Raw genomic sequence first — 18,376 nt, 5'->3', positions numbered from 1 at the left:
TTTGCTTCTAATTTCGTATGCGTCATGTGTGCCTGAACTCGTTTGCATGTCTTGGTGAGGTTGCATGAATAAGATGGTGCGTGTTTTCCTAAAAGGATCATATTATGTAACAGACTTGCTACAGTGTTAAGCCTCTAGATGGCAGTTTTGTATATTTATTAGTAACTATTAAGAAGGTCCATTTGAAAATTAGCTGTCCTATATACATCGACAATTAGGAGTCAGCGGTGTGTGTGTGTGTGTGTGTGTGTGTGTGTGTGTGTGTGTGTGCGCGCGCGTGCGCGCACGCACATGCGAGTGCTATAGAAGAAATGATGTGACTTACTCCTTAAAGGAGAGGTTTTCTAAATGACTCATTCTTTGGAAATCCTTCCTCCCACCCTTTTGTGATGGATCATTTCATACCCACTTCCCTGCAAAAGCAGGCATGCTCAGTCCAACCTCTGTTAAAACATTACATTTTACCTTGCTTTCTAAATGAAAAATGTCAGGCCCTTTGCTTCAGGGACGGCTTATTTGAGGATGATGAAGAAAACAGGTTGGTGATTTGGGCTGTCTGTCCGGTGTTTGCTGAGCCCCAGGCAGATCCGCTTTCCCTTCTTGGTGCAGTGTGCCTTTATCTTTTCCAACAGATGAACCTCTTTTTCCTGGTTTCAGATTTCCCCTCCCCTCCCCTCCCCTCCTCATCCCTTGTTTGAAATAATATTTGATTTTTGCCTTCCTGGTGGTTGGATTAGAGTGCTGGTCTCAGTACCACTGACATTTCAGAGAGGAAATGGCTTTTCCTTCCTCAGAGGGTGTTCTCCTCTAACTTCCATGACTTGGGTGGAGGTAGACTGGAGGGAAATATTGTGCTTTCTGGATTGCTTCTTGGCCATTCTGTAAAGTAAACTAGTTGAGAAGTTCTTGGAGTCTTTAAAACTGAGGCAGTTTGAACTTGCCATCGAGTGATCTTACTCATCTTCCTTTTTGTACACGAAGAGAGTGTTTACTGTTTGATTCTGGCTTAAGTAAGAACGGGTTGTGGTGGTTCATGGATTTTATGAAGGGAGACTGGGGCAACCTTATTTCTAGTCTTGGGTGTACTGAAATTTGATGTTTTACTAATGGTGAATGCCAGTTCATTAGCCAACTTCTAAATATAAAGTGAGTTTGGTTTTTTAAAAATCGAAACCAGAATGTTGCTGTTAAATAAATCTAAGGAGAGGAAAGAACTCAATCAGTAAATTCCACTTACTTACATTTCTATTCACTATGAACAAGAATAGTAAAACTGAAAAATTGGTAAACGAAGTAATAAATTTTTTGAATTAGAATGTTTTTTCAATTTGTTATCAATAGTGGTAACAAGTATTTTCGTTCTCCCTGAGTCTTATTCATTGTGACAATTAATAATGCTTTCTTCTGCTGGGTGTTAACATTTGCTTATGCCTATGTTACCTAGCATCATGGCTGGCCCGTAATAGGTAATCAGTATCTGTTTCTTTGGGACCATGGAGTTTAATGTGCCAAAGATTTCTTTCTGTGGGCTTCCTGATGTTACAACCACTCTCCCTTAAAATAAAAAAGTAGGGAGCACCTGGGTGGCTCAGTCAGTTGAGCATTTGACTTTGGCTCAGGTCATGATGTCGCAGTCCATGAGTTCGAGCCCTGCATCCAGGTTTGTGCTGATAGCTTGGAGTCTAGAGCCTGCTTTGGATTCTGTGACTCCCTCTCTGTCTCTCTGCCCCTCCCCCGCTGGTTCTCTGTCTCAAAAATAAATAATAAAAACATAAAAAAAAATAAAAAAGTAGGAAATTATCTGATATGATTGGCAGTATTTACTCTTGAGAGTAAATATTATTACTGCTATGACGCTAATTATTTTAGGATCTTTCCTCTGAAGAGGCCAGTGCTATAGGCTGTACTAGGTTATAATTCATTCATTATTGAAAGGATCTGATCGTTTCTAAATTGATGAGAAGCCTGCTTCCGAAAACTTGGTCGGTGTGTGTGTGTGTGTGTGTGTGTGTGTGTGTGTGTGTGTGTACCCCTCTTTCCTTTCCTGCGCTTAAGGAGCTGGTTACCATGGATCCCAGGGCACATACACTGCATACACATGGAGGCAATATAGTACTGTGGTTATACATGGGTTTGCCTTGAGAGTCAGCAGGTTGAGGCTTTGTCACTTATTGGTGGTGTGACATTTTACAATATTTTGAGTCTCAATTTTTTAAAGAGGTATAATCATAATATCTACTTCATATAGTTGTTATTATGAAGGACAAATGATAACGCAAGTGAAGTCTTTAGTACAGGACTTGGCCCTTGGTAAATACTCGGTACGTATCAGCCACAGTTAATGGGCCCCCAGTTTGCAACTTCTGGTTTCTTTCTAACTTTTTCTGTTTCTTCCTATAACCTGCTCAGGTTGTGGTGGTGTATTCTTTTCACACAGAAGGATCTGTAGTGCACAAGAACTTTCAGTGGGTCATTAGTGAATTTACAGTTGTGCAGATTCATAACTTTTTATCGCTAAATAGATGAATGTTGCCCTCCAGGGATGACACAGGGTACTGAGTATTGGGAAGAAGAGGAAGTAGCCCATGTTTCTCCTTTTTTTTTTTTTTTAAGTTTATTTATTTTTAGAGAGGGATAGCATGTGCAAAGTGCACGAGCTGGGGAGGGACAGAAAGAGAAGGAGAGAGAGAATCCCAAACAGGCTCTGCACTGACAGTGTGTAGCCTGATACGGGGCTCAAACTTACAGCACCCTTATTTCATGACCTGAGCTGAGATCAATACTTAACTGAGACACCCAGGCGCCCCTGTTTGTTCTTTTTTTTTTTTTTTTTGAAGATCTGGAGATGCTCTGTTGAATTTGTGAGATGAATCAAGAATACAGAAACACATTGTTGTTGGTTCTAGTGCATGAGATGACTTTATATTATGCCATGATAACCTGGGGTGAAGCTCAGGAACAGAGGCAGAGGAAGTCAGACATAGACACTAGAAGTTGCAGATTGGTGGTCCACAGACATGTTTGGTTTGGTTTGAGTACTGTTTGAGGCAACATTTTGAAGCTGGAAAAATCTGTTAATATTGATCCCCCTTCCCATGTGCCAGCTGTTGATAGAGCTGAATGGTGGATGCCTCATTTATTTTTTTTAAATCTTTTTCATGTTTGTTTATTTTGAGAGAGAGACAAAGTATGAGTGGGGGAGGGGCAGAGAGCAAGGGAGACAAAGAATGTGAAGCAGGGTTCAGGCTCTGAGCTGTCAGCACAGAGCCCCATGCAAGGCTTGAACCCATGAACTGTGAGATCATGACCTAAGCCAAAGTCAGAGGCTTAATTGACTGAAATATTTAGGTGCCCGGGGGGATGCCTCCTTTAGGTTACGCTTGTGCTCTTTACTTTGCTGCAGTCTCCACCATGCCCCGCTGTTTCACTGTGATGACAGGTGACAGCTGCCACTTTGCATTGCACTGTTATCTTTCCCACAGAAGGGAAATATTTCCTTTGTTCCTTTGATTCTATCAAAAAAGTAAATGTGCAAAAGAAAAAAAAAAAGGGCTGCATGTTCCGAGGAAAGTGAGACTGAGCCTGTTTTCCCTGGGGGCAGTAAATACTTTTTTATTCCATTTCACTCCCTTTTGCCTACTTGCCTGTTGGCTATAGACATTTGAGTGTGTAATTTTATGGACAAGAAAGAAATGTCATTCTCTAAGGTTATTTGGCATGACTTTGGTCGTATCTTTGTGTCAATGAAGATGTACTGAACCTTAAACCCGTGTAATGGTTCAGGAACGGTTGGGGCCTGTTTTCCCAGTGGCATGTGAGAAGCAGTGTGTTTTCACCTGTGGATGGCAGCCTATTTTTCCAAGCCTTCACCAGTCCCTGTCGTCCTGTCTAAGCATAGAGGCTTCAAACACAGGCTGAGGGAATGTGTGTTTCTGTGGGTGCCACAGCCCTTCTTTCACTCTGAACTTGACTTATACATGAGTCTTGTTGTGTGGATGCAAGCTGGGGGATGAGTTCTTGCCAACAGAATACTTAGAGTCTTAGGAATGGGTAACCCCTAGATCTTTGGAGGTTGATTTAGAAAGAACAGTACTATTAGATTCTGCGTGTGTTTGTTTCAGTGGGGTGGAGTTAGTAACAGCATTTCCTTGTCCAGTAGGAAGTAGGGGAATTGCCAAGCCCCTGAGATCACTATTGTTGACTCAGATTCAGGAATCAGATTAGAGCAGGAAAGCTGTTGAGTGGCCCTGGAATCAGGGCTGGTTGAGTTTCTGCTTGCTCTCTGCTGGTGAGGAGGCTGTGAGCTAACATGAGTGGTCCCACCTCCTGGATGTGGCAGTAAAGGGTGTCCTGTTCTCCATGGGCTCTTTCTGGAGGCCAGAATTGAAGGGGATATGGTGCTGGGGCACAGTTTGCCCTGTGACAGATGAGTAACCATTTTCTGCATCTCCTCCCCAGTCGTGTGACAGGTGGAGTGCCAGCTTAGAAAAAATTGCAGATACTTGTTCACAGTTCTCAAGCTGATAAAGATAGAGCACTAACCAAGGATTTATTCAGAGTGAAAATGAGGTGCCATATCTTAAGTAGTATTTTAGGATTGCGCTGTAGAAAGGATTGCAGGTCCTTTGTTACTTCTCCCAACTAGGGAGCAGAGGGAGCTCCTTGGCACATTTTCTAGAAATTGCTTAAGACCCCTTCTTTGTCCTTATCAATTATATGACATTAATCCCAAAAGGGGGAAGCAGGCCACTTTGATGCTTTTACTCTGGAGGAAAAAGGAAATGGCCATGATGTCAGAGCCTGTGTGTCACTGCAGCCCCTGGCCTGGCTGGCTTTGTGGTAGAGGTGTGATTTTCAGTGCTGTGTGTGAGTTTTTTAGGGGTGGGGTCCTGTGTAGCAGAAGCACCTGTGGCTGGTTTCTTTTCCTTTTTTAAACTATATACATACACCTGCCCTTCTCCCTCTGTAATTTTGACCCTTGTGCACACTTGACATCTTTTTCGCTCCACCCCCCACCTCCATTTAGCCCAGTTATAACAACTAATTTTTGGAGCGTTTACCGTGTGTCTGACACTTTGAAATGCTTTATGAATATTTCACTTCGCCTTCACAACAACCGGATGAAGTAGATACTTTTTAAATCTACATTGTAAAGACTAGCATAGAGTAGTTCAGTTAGTTGTCCGCTAGGTGCTTATATCGGTATGAAGCACCACAGTCAGGGGAAGCGAGCCTAAGTTAGTAATGACAAATACTCTTTCTTTGGTATTTAAAACCTTTTTTTTTTTTTTTTTAAATTGAGTTGTAATCACAGTAAGATGCACAGATCTTAATTCTATATCTTTATAACTCCCCACCCAACATCCTTACCTATGTAACCACCCAGATCAAGTTACAGAACATAGCAGTCACCTCGGAAGGTTTCTTTCCAGTGTGCTCCTACCTTTCCCCCAAGATGAAATCACTGTTCTGAATTCTGTCACCATAGATGACTTTCACTAGTGTTCGAACATCATATCAATGGAATCATACCGTTAGTAGTCTTTTGTGTTTGGATTGTTTCATTGTTATGTGTATAAGGTTCATTCATTTTGTTGAGTGTACCTAGTGGTTGTTCTTTTTTATTGTTGTGTGGTGTTCGCTTGTTTAAACATAAACAATTGACTTTCCTAGATGGATATTTGAATTTTTTGTTGTTGTAAAACTTGACCATTATGAATAAAACTGAGTTCTTGAGTGTGTCTTTTGGTAGACATATATGCACTCCTTTATCTTGGATATATAAGTAGAAGTAGAAATGCTAGGTCATAGAGCAGGTGTATGTTTAGTATTAGTGGATAATGCCAGAAAGGTTTTATTGATTTTCTCTCTAGCAGTGTATGAGAGTTGTAGTGGCTTTGCATTCTTGCCACTACTTGGTATTGGTGGTCTTCTGAATGCTCTCCATCTGTTATATTTCATTGTGGTTTCAGTTGCATTTCCTCGAAGAGACATCATGTTGGGCCCTATTTCTTACACTTGTTGGCCTTTTTTTTTTTTTTTTGTCCTTCCTGAAGTGCCTCTTCAAGTCTTTTATCCATTTTATTAATTGGGTTCATTTTTTCTTATTTGTTGGCATTCTTTACATATTTTGGTTAAGAGTCTCACTGAAGATACAAACCACAAACATCTTCTCTTTCTCTGTAGTTTGCCTTTTCACTCTTTTAATGTTACCTTTTTATAATGAAAATTATTCATTTTGGTGAAGTTGAGGTGTCTCATTTTTTTTCTCCTTTACGATTAGTGCTTTTTGTGTTCTTTAAAAGGAAGTCCTCACCTTTCCATCTCTTGAGAATGTTAAGGCATAAAAAAATGTGGAGAACCACTGCTGTAGAAAGTGAGCCACCGTCACACTGGCCACCATCATATTCTTGTTTTGGATTGGCTGTTTGAGTGGTATTCTAGTGGTGATCATATTTATGAGATCCTTTAGGTTTTACAGAGCCCTTTATTGTTTGATATTATGTGATGCCATGCAGGAGCTCACTCTGATGCTTAAGGAAGGGCCTAGTCCTTTTTGATGACAGAGGACTTGGTTGGTCAATATTAGCTCACTGTGGCCTAGGGCACCTTCACATTTGCTGTGGTCTTGTGTGCAAGGAAGAAGCAGCAGACTGCTGGGTTCAGATCCTGGTTCTGGGACTGTGGACAAAGTACTTAACCTTTTTGAAAACCTTTTTTTGGTTTTTTCATCTGCCCTGTGGGATAATGAGAGTATACCTTCCTTATGATGTAGTTGTCAAGATTAAATGAATTTATATATACATACATATATATATCTATGTATATATATGTATGTATATATATGGTTCTTAGCACAGTATCTGACATGTCCTCCTAGGATATTTATTATTGTCGTTTTTATTCTGTTAAGTGATAATGTCACGATTCTTTGTAGAGCTAGAAAGAGCTCTTCAGTTCTCGTCCATTGTTTTACGTTTTCCCTTCCTCATTGCATATCCCAGTCTGGAATTCTCTTTTTCCTTCCTCCTCTCCCCTTTGTTAGGAAAAGCCAGTGCTTTTCACATGTGAACTAAGCTGATGCCCCTAGAAAAGTGTGCTGTCGCACAGGACGGACACAGAAAGTATAGGATTATAGAGAGTTGTGCTCATTTTGTTTTGTTTTGAGGCATGATGGCTCGTAGGGACGTAGGGAAGGCAAATATGCAAAGAAACTTACTGCTTGATTCCAACATAAAGTTGACCCTTTCACCTTGGTTCTTGGAAATTCACACTTAAGAGATTTGTTTACCTGTGGTTTAAATTGTAACTGAGGAAAAGAAAGTTGGAGCCAAAGGGGTGTTTTCTAGATGTCTAGAAAGGATAGTACTGTGATCCAGATGTACATACATGAGCCTGGGAGAAAATAAACTGAACTTGGGATGGATGATAGGATTGGAACTAAGTGTGTTAAATCCACTTTATTCAGTTCTGTACTGCCCCCGCCCCCCCCCCCCCCCCCCACTCCATAAAGGGGAACAAAACCACATGTGGAAAAGAACTCACATTTTGATATTTCTTCTTGAAGTGAAAACAAATCCTGTTGACTTTCCTGGTTACTAGGGCCAAGTGGCCTCTGAGTTTGTCTGAACTTCCTCTTTGTGGCTCTGGGTGGGTATCTCACACTGTGTGCCATGAAGTTGATGTGACATCTGCAAGGCCCCTGAAATCTTGGTATGCTAGGCCACTGCCATGGTCTCACTATTTGCTGGTGAGCACCTAGCAGGAAATGAACCAGAGACACATTGGCTGTTTGACCCTAGCATATACCAGAGGGTGTCTTTGTTCTTTTAGTGTGGGGGGACAGGAAGGAAAGGGGGGACCTGTGGGCAGCCCAGGGTAGTGGGCCTCAGACCTCACTGTGCAGCAGGATCACCTGGGAAGTTGGTTGAAATCCATGTTCCCAGCCCCAGCCCAGAAATTCAGATTCAGGAAGGTGGTTTTGGGTTGGGAATCTCCATTTTAAGGGAACGCCTGATTCTGAAGCTGGTGGTCTAGGCACAACACTTTGAGCAACACTCAAAGTTCCAGATCTAGGAGCTTGAGAGCTCTGCAATGGACTGCAGCTTTGTATTCTTTTTATCTCTAAGCTATTGAAGCCTTTTGCTCGAGGTGGAAGAGTAGAATCAATCTGCCCACAAGCCAAGGATCGGCTCTGTGGAGCCGTGGGCTTCCAGTAAGACCCAGATGCCCATGGGTGTGGCACAGTGCATAGGCTGATGGTGGGAGATGTGCACTTGGGTCTGAGAATGAGAATTTCTGAGAAGAGGAGGTAGGGCCCCGGCAGGGGCTGGTGGAGAAAGACCTTACTATATTTTCGAAGTCCCCTTTGTGTTAGGGTGGCATTGCCCAGAATGGCCTTCACAGGAAGGGAATTAGTGTTCTCATGCTCAACGAATCCACTCATGCACCCGCTTACTCACCTACCACCACTTTTGTCCACCTACCCCTCCACACACAAAACGTGCACACACATTCACACCCCACCCCTCGGATTCGCAATCCCCATGTACTTACATGCTCACATCTTTGGAACATTTTTTCCTTAGGGGATGTTGAGCGATGATGAATGAAAAGAGGCAAATGTGATATTTGAAATATGTTCAACATAAATAGACCTAGCATATTCATTGGAACTTTGGAAATAAAGCAGTGATATAATGGGTCAGAATGAATAGGCTCATGCTGTTGAGGATATGGCCAGGCCCATATGTGTGTCAATACCATAGTGTTCTGTGATCATGAACAGTGCCACAGACTCACGTGGTAATGGGATGGAATCCTTGCTCATTCGACCTCTGACTGCCTTTTGGGCTTTCTCAAGCTTTAAAATGGGGGTTTAAATCAGCACTTCTTAACTTTTTGAGGGTTGCAGTCTTTTTTGATAATGGGATAGATTAAACTGTTAATACAGAAGAATATACATATGTACATGCGAAGATGGAAGCAAGGTTCATAGACAGTCTGGGACCCATCTGTGGACCCTAAGAACTCATGCTTTAATGAGCTCAGAGGGCTTTTAGCCCCTTCTCCCAAGGATGTTTCCATGGTGCAAGTCTCTTGTTGTGGGGTGCTGTCTGTAAGGGGGACTCAACAAACAACATTTGGTATTATGTACAAGCTTTCTGGAGGGTTTGTGCTCACTTTGAAAGAGCAGACAGATTTCAGTGAGCACTGAAAAGAGGTAATGCATGTAAAGAACTTCACACCTGGCGGGGGGGGCGGGGGTGGAGGAGGGGCAGAGAGAGAGGGAGACACAGAATCCAAAGCAGGCTCCAGGTTCTCAGCTGTCAGCATACAGCCCAACATGGGGCTTGAAGTCATGAACCACCAGATCATGACTTGAGGCGAAGTTGGATGCTTAACCGACTGAGCCACCTGGGTGCCCCTAAAGTAATCACTTTAATCATTTGTGTTGAGTAACTCTAGGGTCTTCTGTGTTTTTTTCCTTGCTCCCTGAGGGAAATGGGTTCACTGAGGGGCATTTAGGGGATGGCTTTGCTTTCTGAGACTGGAAGATGGCTCTGAAGAGCCATGTGTGTGTCTGTCTTTGTGTTGTTAATCTCACCAACCCCTCACTATGCTGTGCAGATATTTCTTGAAGATTCACCTTCATCAAGATCTCTCTGCCTGTGGCCTTGGGTTCATATCTGTGTCCTCCTTTCTTCACAGGCCAGGAGTCATCACCATGCAGGCGTTGTCGGAAGAGGACCGGAGGCTCTGGATGGAGGCCATGGATGGCCGGGAACCTGTAAGTAACAATTGAGGGAAGTGGAACAGAAATAAAGGCCCTAAGTTGTTTGCTGCTTCCGAGTGCAGGAATTTTTGTCGTTGATCTCAAGCCTTGGTTTCTCAAGACCAGTGTACCAGAGGGAGTCTTTAACTTTGGATTGACTTTGGTAGATGTTGATGTTGGTAGTGATAGTGATGCTGTGGCTGCAGTCCCTGAGCTTTGGCCTCTGAGGCCTTTCAGTCTGTGTGATACTCCCTTCGGCCAGGGAAGTTGTATTGTCCCTAGGTCTCTTAGAAGAGGCAGAGTCTGGCTTGCTGAGTATTGATGCCTCCATATACTAGGATGCAAACATTATCTCGAACCTATTTGAATGGGATAAATGATCATAAAAGTGTATACAGATCATTCAGTATCTTCCCTCATTGCCTTCTGGTCATGCAGTATCTTTCCTCATCGCCACAGCGGCAGCACGACATGTGTGTCGTATTATGATGCTTTCCAGATGACGTCCCCTTTGTCATCTTGTTTCTCCTGCTGAGACCACAGAGGCCAGAAGAGAAGGCACTTGTGATATATATAGCAGACACACATTCTCTGCCTTGAGGGTTTTGTGGGCACAGTCGCTGCTTGTTGTCAGAGGTCTTTGAAAGCCACTTGGCAAGGTGTCATTTATCTTTGCTACTGTCGCTCCCCTTAATTGAGCCCTTGTATGTGTGTGTAAGTTACAGATTTGGCATGTCACATTTCAACCCATTTATTCTTCTTAGTACCTTACTAAGTAAATAGGATCTTATTAGCACATCACAAAATACTAGCATTTTACAGATGAGGAAACTGGGACTTAGGTTAAATAACTTGACTCAGTAGCTCAGACAGTAAGTGGCTGTAATAGTAGGATGTGGGCTGGGCTGCCATAACAAGGAGACTCCACGGTATAGTAGCTTAAATAACCTAGAAGCATATTTCTTTCTCCAAGCCCAGAAATGAGTAGTCGATGCTTTGCAGGGTCATTCCGCCATACGCAACACGTGCTCTAGTCATTACTATTTTTCATCCAGGTAATGGAGATGAAAACATTCGGGACCCAGAAAGTGTACACATCACTTTCGTTGGCCCTAACATACTTACATTGGCCACATCTGTCTACAGAGGAGGATGGGAAATTGAGTTTGAACATAGGCAGCCAGGGGCCTAGGCAGTACCCGGGGTATTTTATCACTTGCAGGCAGAAGAAGAGAAAGAAGACTGTGGGGTGGCTGACAGTTTCCACCACAGTGGAGAGCTAGAATATGAACCTGTGTGTGGCCCTAGATAACTTTGGTTTTTATCATTAATAGAGATGAAATGTGAAATTGCCTTCTAAGAATTCTCACTCATTTCATTTTTACAGTCCTGTCTCTGACTCCCTTGAATGATTCTGCAATTCTAGGGGAAGATACACCCAGGAAGAAAACATCTTGTCAGGGCATACTATTCTTGGTATCGGTCTCCCTGCCCCTCCTCGAAAGCTGCAGTTCGCAATGACACTGCCTAAGCAACTCCCTTTGAAGCCTCCTCTTCCTCCCTCTCCCCACCACTTGATACTTGTTCTCTGTAGGAATTGGTCTTACTAAACACTTGAGTTTTCCCGTAGGTTAACATCTGGCTTCTGCAGATGGAAAGCAAGCTGTTGAAAGAAACATCTCCTTGCTCCAGAATGTACACATTAAAACAAGTTGAAACACAAAATAATTCTGTTTCTAAACATAATATAAAATTATTTGCACACGGGAACATAGAGCTTGCATTAAGGACCATACCTCTATGTACTTTTAAGTTTGCTGAAGAGAGAGAGACAGACAAATGATAATTGCATAAGTGGCAGGAATATCAGGCTTAATTTTGTCTCCCATTGCTGAGAGCCTCTAGGGAATATTCCTGGAGCTATATACCCAGTAGACAATTAGCTCCAATTTTTTTCTTAGGCATTTTTATTTATTATTGAGAGACAGAGACAGAGGCTGAGCAGGGAAGGCATGGAGTGGGAGACACAGAATCTGAAGCAGGCTCCAGGCTCTGAGCTGTCAGCATAGATCCCCACGCGGGGCTCAAACCCACAAACTGCGAGTTCATGACCTGAGCCAAAGTTGGACGCTTAACCGACTGAGCCACCCAGGCGCCCATTAGCAGCCTCAATTTTAATCACATCCTCCCTAATTAGTTAACTGTGTCCCCTTAGAAGTTTAGGCTTTGTTAAAGGAAGCAGAAACCTCTTTCTCTACTTGGTTTTGGAATGTTTGCTTTATTTCAGGGAGATTATAATGGCAGTACTTAACTTTTGTTTTTGTACTTATGGCTTGGTTGTTCTGTGAATGATTGATTGTGATGATTGTCAGTGTTCTTTGTGTGTGTGTGTGTGTGTGTGTGGTAGGGGTAACTTTGGCTTACATCTTTTTTGTTCTTTTATTGTTTAATAACACTTCAGGTTGGTTGGTTGGAAAAACAGCCAAAATGAACCCTGAATTGGTTGCTTGTACACTGTTTTGGTTACAGAAATTACAGTTTGTAGTGCTCAGTGACTTTCTCATCCAGAAGAAATTCTGGCTATCTTTATGGTATTCATAGCTGTATAACGGAGGAAGAAATTAGAATTGTGATTTTGCAGTGAGCATTATAGTTTTTAATCTATGTTGCAAATTTGAATTCAAATGAAGGAAGCCCCATTTATACTTGCTTGAGAAAAAAAAGCTGAATTTATTGGCTATGGAACTGAAAAATGTTGGGGTATAATAGTTCTGGCCCATCCAAATCCAGGAACTTCCCTAATATTTGGAGTTGTTTTCTTCTTTTATGTTAATGCCATTTCTAGTAGGTTCTTTCCAGATAGTATCCAGATAGTATCCAGATACTATCCAGATACTATCAATAACAGCAGACAGCAAACTGGCTCTGTTAATGGGACAGATTAGAATTTAGGCTTTGGGAGCCCTGTGGTCACTGTTGTAGCTACCCTTCTTGGCTGTTGTTACTCAAAAGCAGCCGTAGACAATAGGTGAATGAGCGGGTGTGGCCACATTGCAATAAAACTTTATTTACCAAAAAACAAACAGATGGACACTTTCAGTCATGGGTCATACTTTGTTGACCCCTAATCTATAAGTTTAGTAGAAAGAGAGCCTTATGTAATAATTTCAAAGAAGTCCCATCTTTGAATTTTATTGGACTAAATATCTGGAACAGAGGGTAGGATAGATGAATTGCCAAGACCTGACTCAGCTGCTCACTGCCCTAGAACTGCACTGGTGGGGGAATGTTGACTTCTCCTGAGGGAAACATCAAAGCATTGTTATATGAGGAAAGAGGGAGAAAGGAGGTAGGCAAAAGTGGCATGGTTTGTCCCCACTCTGCTACCTGTATTCCATTGAGATTTCTATTCAAAGAGCTTGCTCTTTGATACTTGGCCAAGAGTGAAAATGACAAGTTTACTACTGATACCATACTTAATTGTGAAAGACTGAATACTTTCTCCCTAAAAATGGGAACAAGACAAAGATGTTCACTCTTGACAGTTTTATTCAACATTGTACTAGAAATCATAGCCAGAGCAGTAGGGCAAGAAAAAAAAAGGTGTACAGATGTGAGTATATAATTTTTTAAAAACTCAACAAGCTAGTTAGTAAGATAAAGTTTTGAAATGGTTCTGCTGGATTTTGTTGACTTTCTTTTAAATCTGGGTTGATGATAAGCTATAGATTCACCATTGTAGCCACATAAACTTTTGTTTTAATCTTTTGTGGCCACAGTTTCAGGCTTTCGAACAGACTTTCCCTATTAGGTCATGAAACCTTGATTCAAGCTGCATAAATACTGCAGCCAAGAAAAATTTGAGAGACACTAGATTTCCTTTTTCTGAGTTCTTATAACTGAAGTGACCTCTCCTTTTCTCTTTACATAATGTTCATAAGCATATTGGTCGAAATCAAGCTGATTAATTACTACCAGCCCACCATCACTGCCAACACACACACATTCTGAGGTATTTATTATTCTCTCTACACTATGACCCAGTGTTGACCCAGCAAGCAATTGGAACTAATAGGGTGGCTGTGATTAGTGGTGTCTGTCTGGAAGTGTTTCTATTACCTCCTTATTTTAGAAGTATTAGTCCCCTTTCACATCCCAAGGATTCTTGAGTGAAATTAGATATTTCTCTGCTTTGAACCACTACTTGAATCTGTATTGACAGCCAGGAGGTTAGAAGGTTGGCAGATGCTGGAATTATGTAGAATTGATTAGGAAGATAAGAAACAGGTGGTGTAGCATGAAAGATTGTGTATGAATCCATGTATTAGTTGACAGTATGAAGTTGACACCTCTGTAGGTCAGAAATGGCTAGATACCAGCTTTTTTCATGTGGCCCAAACTCCTAGCTGTGGACCAGAAAGAGGCCCATACCTAGGCTAGTATCATACCCGTACTTACCTCAGAGGGAACACTGCCTGAAAACAGTCAGTTAGTGGTTGATCTTGGGTAGACAATCCAAGTCTTGTAGCTTCCAGCCCTGTGCTATTTTTTTTACTGCAGCACACACTGCTGAATTATTAGGAAGCTGTAGTTGAATAGTACCTACCCTCCCTTCTAAGTGGAGCTATTTTGTGTGGCTCCTGCAGTGGTTGAAGGGAAAAGAGGAAGAGACTAAGGAAAAACCACTCCTCTAGTGAGAGGACAAGATAGTGTGGCTTCCTTCTCGCTTCATTTTAAAGAAATCTTCTATTTTAGTCCTGTGGAACCTGAACAGTGTGTGCCCTTCTCTCACCTTTTTCTACTGTGCCCAGACTCTAGCCCCCAAGTTCTTCAAGCACTCCTAGAATAAATCATTAGTTTGCCCTGTATCTTAACACTCTGCACCTAATATCTGAAAGAGCTGTTTAGAGTATTTGAAGGAAAAAGCAAGGTTAATTAATGGTAAGATTCCAGGACCAGAAGCAGAATGTTACCGTGGTTAAGAATATAGGCTCAGCCAGCCTGAGTTTAAATCCCCACTCATCACTAATAGGTCTCTAACCTTGTAAAATGACCTAGTTCCTGCGGACCTGTTTCTTGGCTAGCAAAGTGGGGATAATAATGATACCTTCATATAAAGTTGTTTTGTAAGGATCAATATATATGTAAAGTGATTAGCACAAGTCCTGAACACAGCACGTGCTCATTAGAAGTTCTTACTATTGTCCTTTTGGAGAGGAGAACAGATAATAGGATAACTACATTCTCTTTCTAGCTTCCATTTCTAAATTACTTGGGTCATTTGAACACAGAGTTTATTTAAAGCCACCTTGCCTGGGCTCACCAGAGGGCAGGCAGGGACTGCTTTCACTAGGATGGAAAAAATGATTTCATGGAGCAGTCAGGCTGAACTTGAAGTCTACAAGTAGAGGATTGTAAAGTAATCTGTAGCCTCCTTTGCTGTAATGCATCCCAGGGCTGGCAGTTCATCAGCACAGCTGTATGCTAAGCTCACCTCGCAATTTCACTGGAAGTGCTTAGATTTTTCCTTTCCATGGTAAAATAAGTGGCCAAAGGAGTCTGAAGGGTTAAGAAGGTGTGGGGTGAAATTGCTAAGCTCTTGTGTAATGATGCAGTTCTCACAACTTTGGTGCGTTGGTTTGGAAGATAGTTCTGCCCATTTTGTGAGAGCTTTCTTAGTAACAGTGTGAGGTGAAGAGGCTGAGGGGGAGGTCTTTGCTTTACTGTCCATTTCTTCCACTTGTCCCCAAGCTGCTGGGAAATTGGTTTAGACCTCTATTATTTTACTTGTGTTTCTTTTTCTCTTACTGGATCGAGAATCTGGTTGCAAGCTTCATCTTTGAGGCCTGTGAGTGTTTTTATATAGGTAGAATTCATAGTGGTGCATGCTATAGCATACCAATATGTGCAAGTCTTAAAAGGAATTTATTACTATTCACTTGGTCCTTGTTCCCTTTGGTTAGATGTTCTTCAGAAGAACAATTTCTCTTAAAATAAAGACTGTTGAATTGAGCCACCGGAGATACAAGGCGGGAGGAAAGAGAAAAGTGAAATTATTTAATGCTGGAGAGTTGATGAAACTTGAGCAAGAAATGGAGTAACATGCTGGTGGCACTTATTCTGTTCTTAGACATTCTTCTGTCAGCATTTAGCAAACATTTATAGATTGTCCACCAGTTAATTTGATGGACACTGAGGATCCATGATCAGGACAGGCCATGTTAATAGAATTGGTTTGCTATTGTTTCCCCATTGCTTCACACAGTGGCTGTCACAAAGTAAGCACTTGGCAAATACTTGTTGAACAACTAGACTCAAAATTAAAGGTTTGAGGATACATTTTATTTTATTTTATTTTATTTATTTTTATTTTTGGGGGAGGATTTGGTTGCTTTCATTACTTGAGGTCATGTGTATAGAGTAATTGAATTCCTTGATTTTATAGTCCATTTCGATATATATCTATCTACTTTACTGGAATTTAGCTGCGTGATAGTTAATCTTTCTTGTGCCCTGCATTCGTTTGACAATCAGGTAAAGCCTTTAGACCGTTTCTCAGAATAATGTATACAATAAAATATGGGGTTTAAGAAGGGAAAAATGACACAGAAATAGTTACCAAAGTATGAAAACCACTTGTAATATTAAATATATACTTCCTTATTACCACATTAAATAACAAAAGGAAGGGCAGGTTTGATAAATTGTATAAAGGATCATTCAGATTATCTGCAATAGCGGTAGTGTTATATGGAAATAGCTGTGATTTTTATTGGTGGCAAAGTCGTAACTACTGTGGTTTGTTGCCAGTGTTCATATAGAAGGAAGTGCTAAATTTCAGTTAAACGCTAATGTAAACAAAGATTTACTTTTTTCCTCCACCATGCAAGTTCGTGGACCCCTGTGTTCTGTCGATGGACTCCATTTCTTTGCATAGTTGTTTGGAGATAGTTGTTTCCTGACTTCTAAGCCCTTGTCTCACCTCGTGATAGTAAATTGATCAGTTTGGTTATTTGATTCATATCTGTCCTTGTGCTAGATTATCATCTTCAAGAGGGCAGGAGCATTGTCAGGGTTTGTTTGTTTGTTTGTTTTTATGTCTGTGCATAGGATCTGGCTCAGAGTAGATGTTAAGTATGTACCTGTCAATCAGGTGAATGAACCTAAGGAAAATTAAAGTGTTGTTGGTTTTGTGTGAGTTACTTTTTTTTTTTTTTTAAACATTTATCTATCTTTGAGAGAGAGGGAGAAACAGAGCGTGAGCACAGGAGGGGCAGAGAGAGAGGAAGACACAGAATCTGAAGCAGGCTCCAGGCTCTGAGCTATCAACACAGAGCCTGACACGAAGCTGGAACTCAAAAAGCAGGAGATCATGATCTGTAGGATGCCCCTTATGTGACTTATTTTTTTTTAATCTTTTTTTAATGTTTATTTTTGAGAGAGAGTGACAGAACATGAGCCGGGGAGGGACAGAGAGAGAGGGAGACACAGAATCCGAAGCAGGCTCCAGGCTCTGAACTGTCAACACAGAACTCGACGTGGGGCTCGAATTCACGAACAGTGAGATCATGACCTGAGCTGAAGTGGGATGCTCAATTGACTGAGCCACCCAGGCGCCCCCTGTGACTTACTCTTAACCGAGGCTGTTTCCTGGCAATTCCCCACCTACCTTTAGGGATCTTCACATATCTTCTCTTTAATGTTCTCACTTTGTCCACTTTTTTTTTAATCTAAATATAAACTTGAACTCCCTTTCAATTGCCTTCAGCATTTTCTACAAGCCTCAGACCTTAGCCTGTTGACCTCACCTCCATACTCCTACCTTTCTAGGCTTGAGCTCAGCTTATCTTAATTTTTTTAAACAATTTTTTTATGTTTATTTATGTTTGAGAGACAGAGGGGATGGAAGAGAGAGGGGGACAGAGGATCTGAAGCGGTTTCTCTGTGCCGACAGCAGAGACCCCAATGCGGGGCTCAAAACAAACTGAGATCATGACCTAAGCTGAAGTTGGACCCTTAATCGACTGAGCCACCCAGGTGCCCCTCTTAATTTTGATTACAAGCCCTCCTTTAATCTTCTGTTATCATTTTTTACTTTATTATTTTAGTTTAACCTTTGGAGAGTAGGATTGATTGTGAAGGGGACTTCTGAATTGTTTGAATTTTTCAGAGTCAACATGTGTTAATTTTGTTTTAAATAAAAATAGTAATGGAGGGGTTCCTTTAACTCAGGTTTATTCTTTCAGATGGTGCTCTGTGTTTGTCATGGGCATTAGTTACACTTGTATCCTCATACTTGATTGTGGATCTTCATCCCTACCTGTAGTGGAAGGCATAGTCCCTCTCTCTAATTAAATGTGTAGTGTGTATCCCTCCAGATCTTTCTGTGTATATTCCTATATATGTCCATCTAGGAATAAATTCTTCTGTTTTGTAGAACTTTCGAAATAGTATAGCTTTCTGTAGATTATTAAGCCTTCAGTCTTTGACATTTAGGTTGTTGTCAGCTTTTCATCACATCATTGTAATGTGCACAATGATAGAATGAAAGTCTTTGTACATATGTCACTGTTGACCTATTTGAGCATTTTTCTAGGATAC

At 41.5% G+C, this 18,376-nt stretch overlaps 1 protein-coding gene across 1 annotated transcript in view; it reads left to right on the top strand.

Moving 5' to 3' along the window:
- Nucleotides 1-18,376, top strand: part of ARHGAP26 (Rho GTPase activating protein 26) — a 422,696-nt gene that overhangs the window by 151,689 nt on the left and 252,631 nt on the right. The window contains 1 exon segment of the mRNA XM_019424560.2: nt 9,712-9,790. Within this exon segment, the coding sequence (XP_019280105.2) occupies nt 9,712-9,790 (79 nt within the window).

Source organism: Panthera pardus, unplaced genomic scaffold (genome assembly GCF_024362965.1).
Source record: "Panthera pardus isolate Hobbes unplaced genomic scaffold, ASM2436296v1 HiC_scaffold_2, whole genome shotgun sequence".
In the NCBI taxonomy this organism is placed as follows: Eukaryota; Metazoa; Chordata; class Mammalia; order Carnivora; family Felidae; genus Panthera; species Panthera pardus.
Note: the sequence above shows the minus strand (reverse complement) of the source record. Positions and strands in the feature narration are given on the sequence as shown.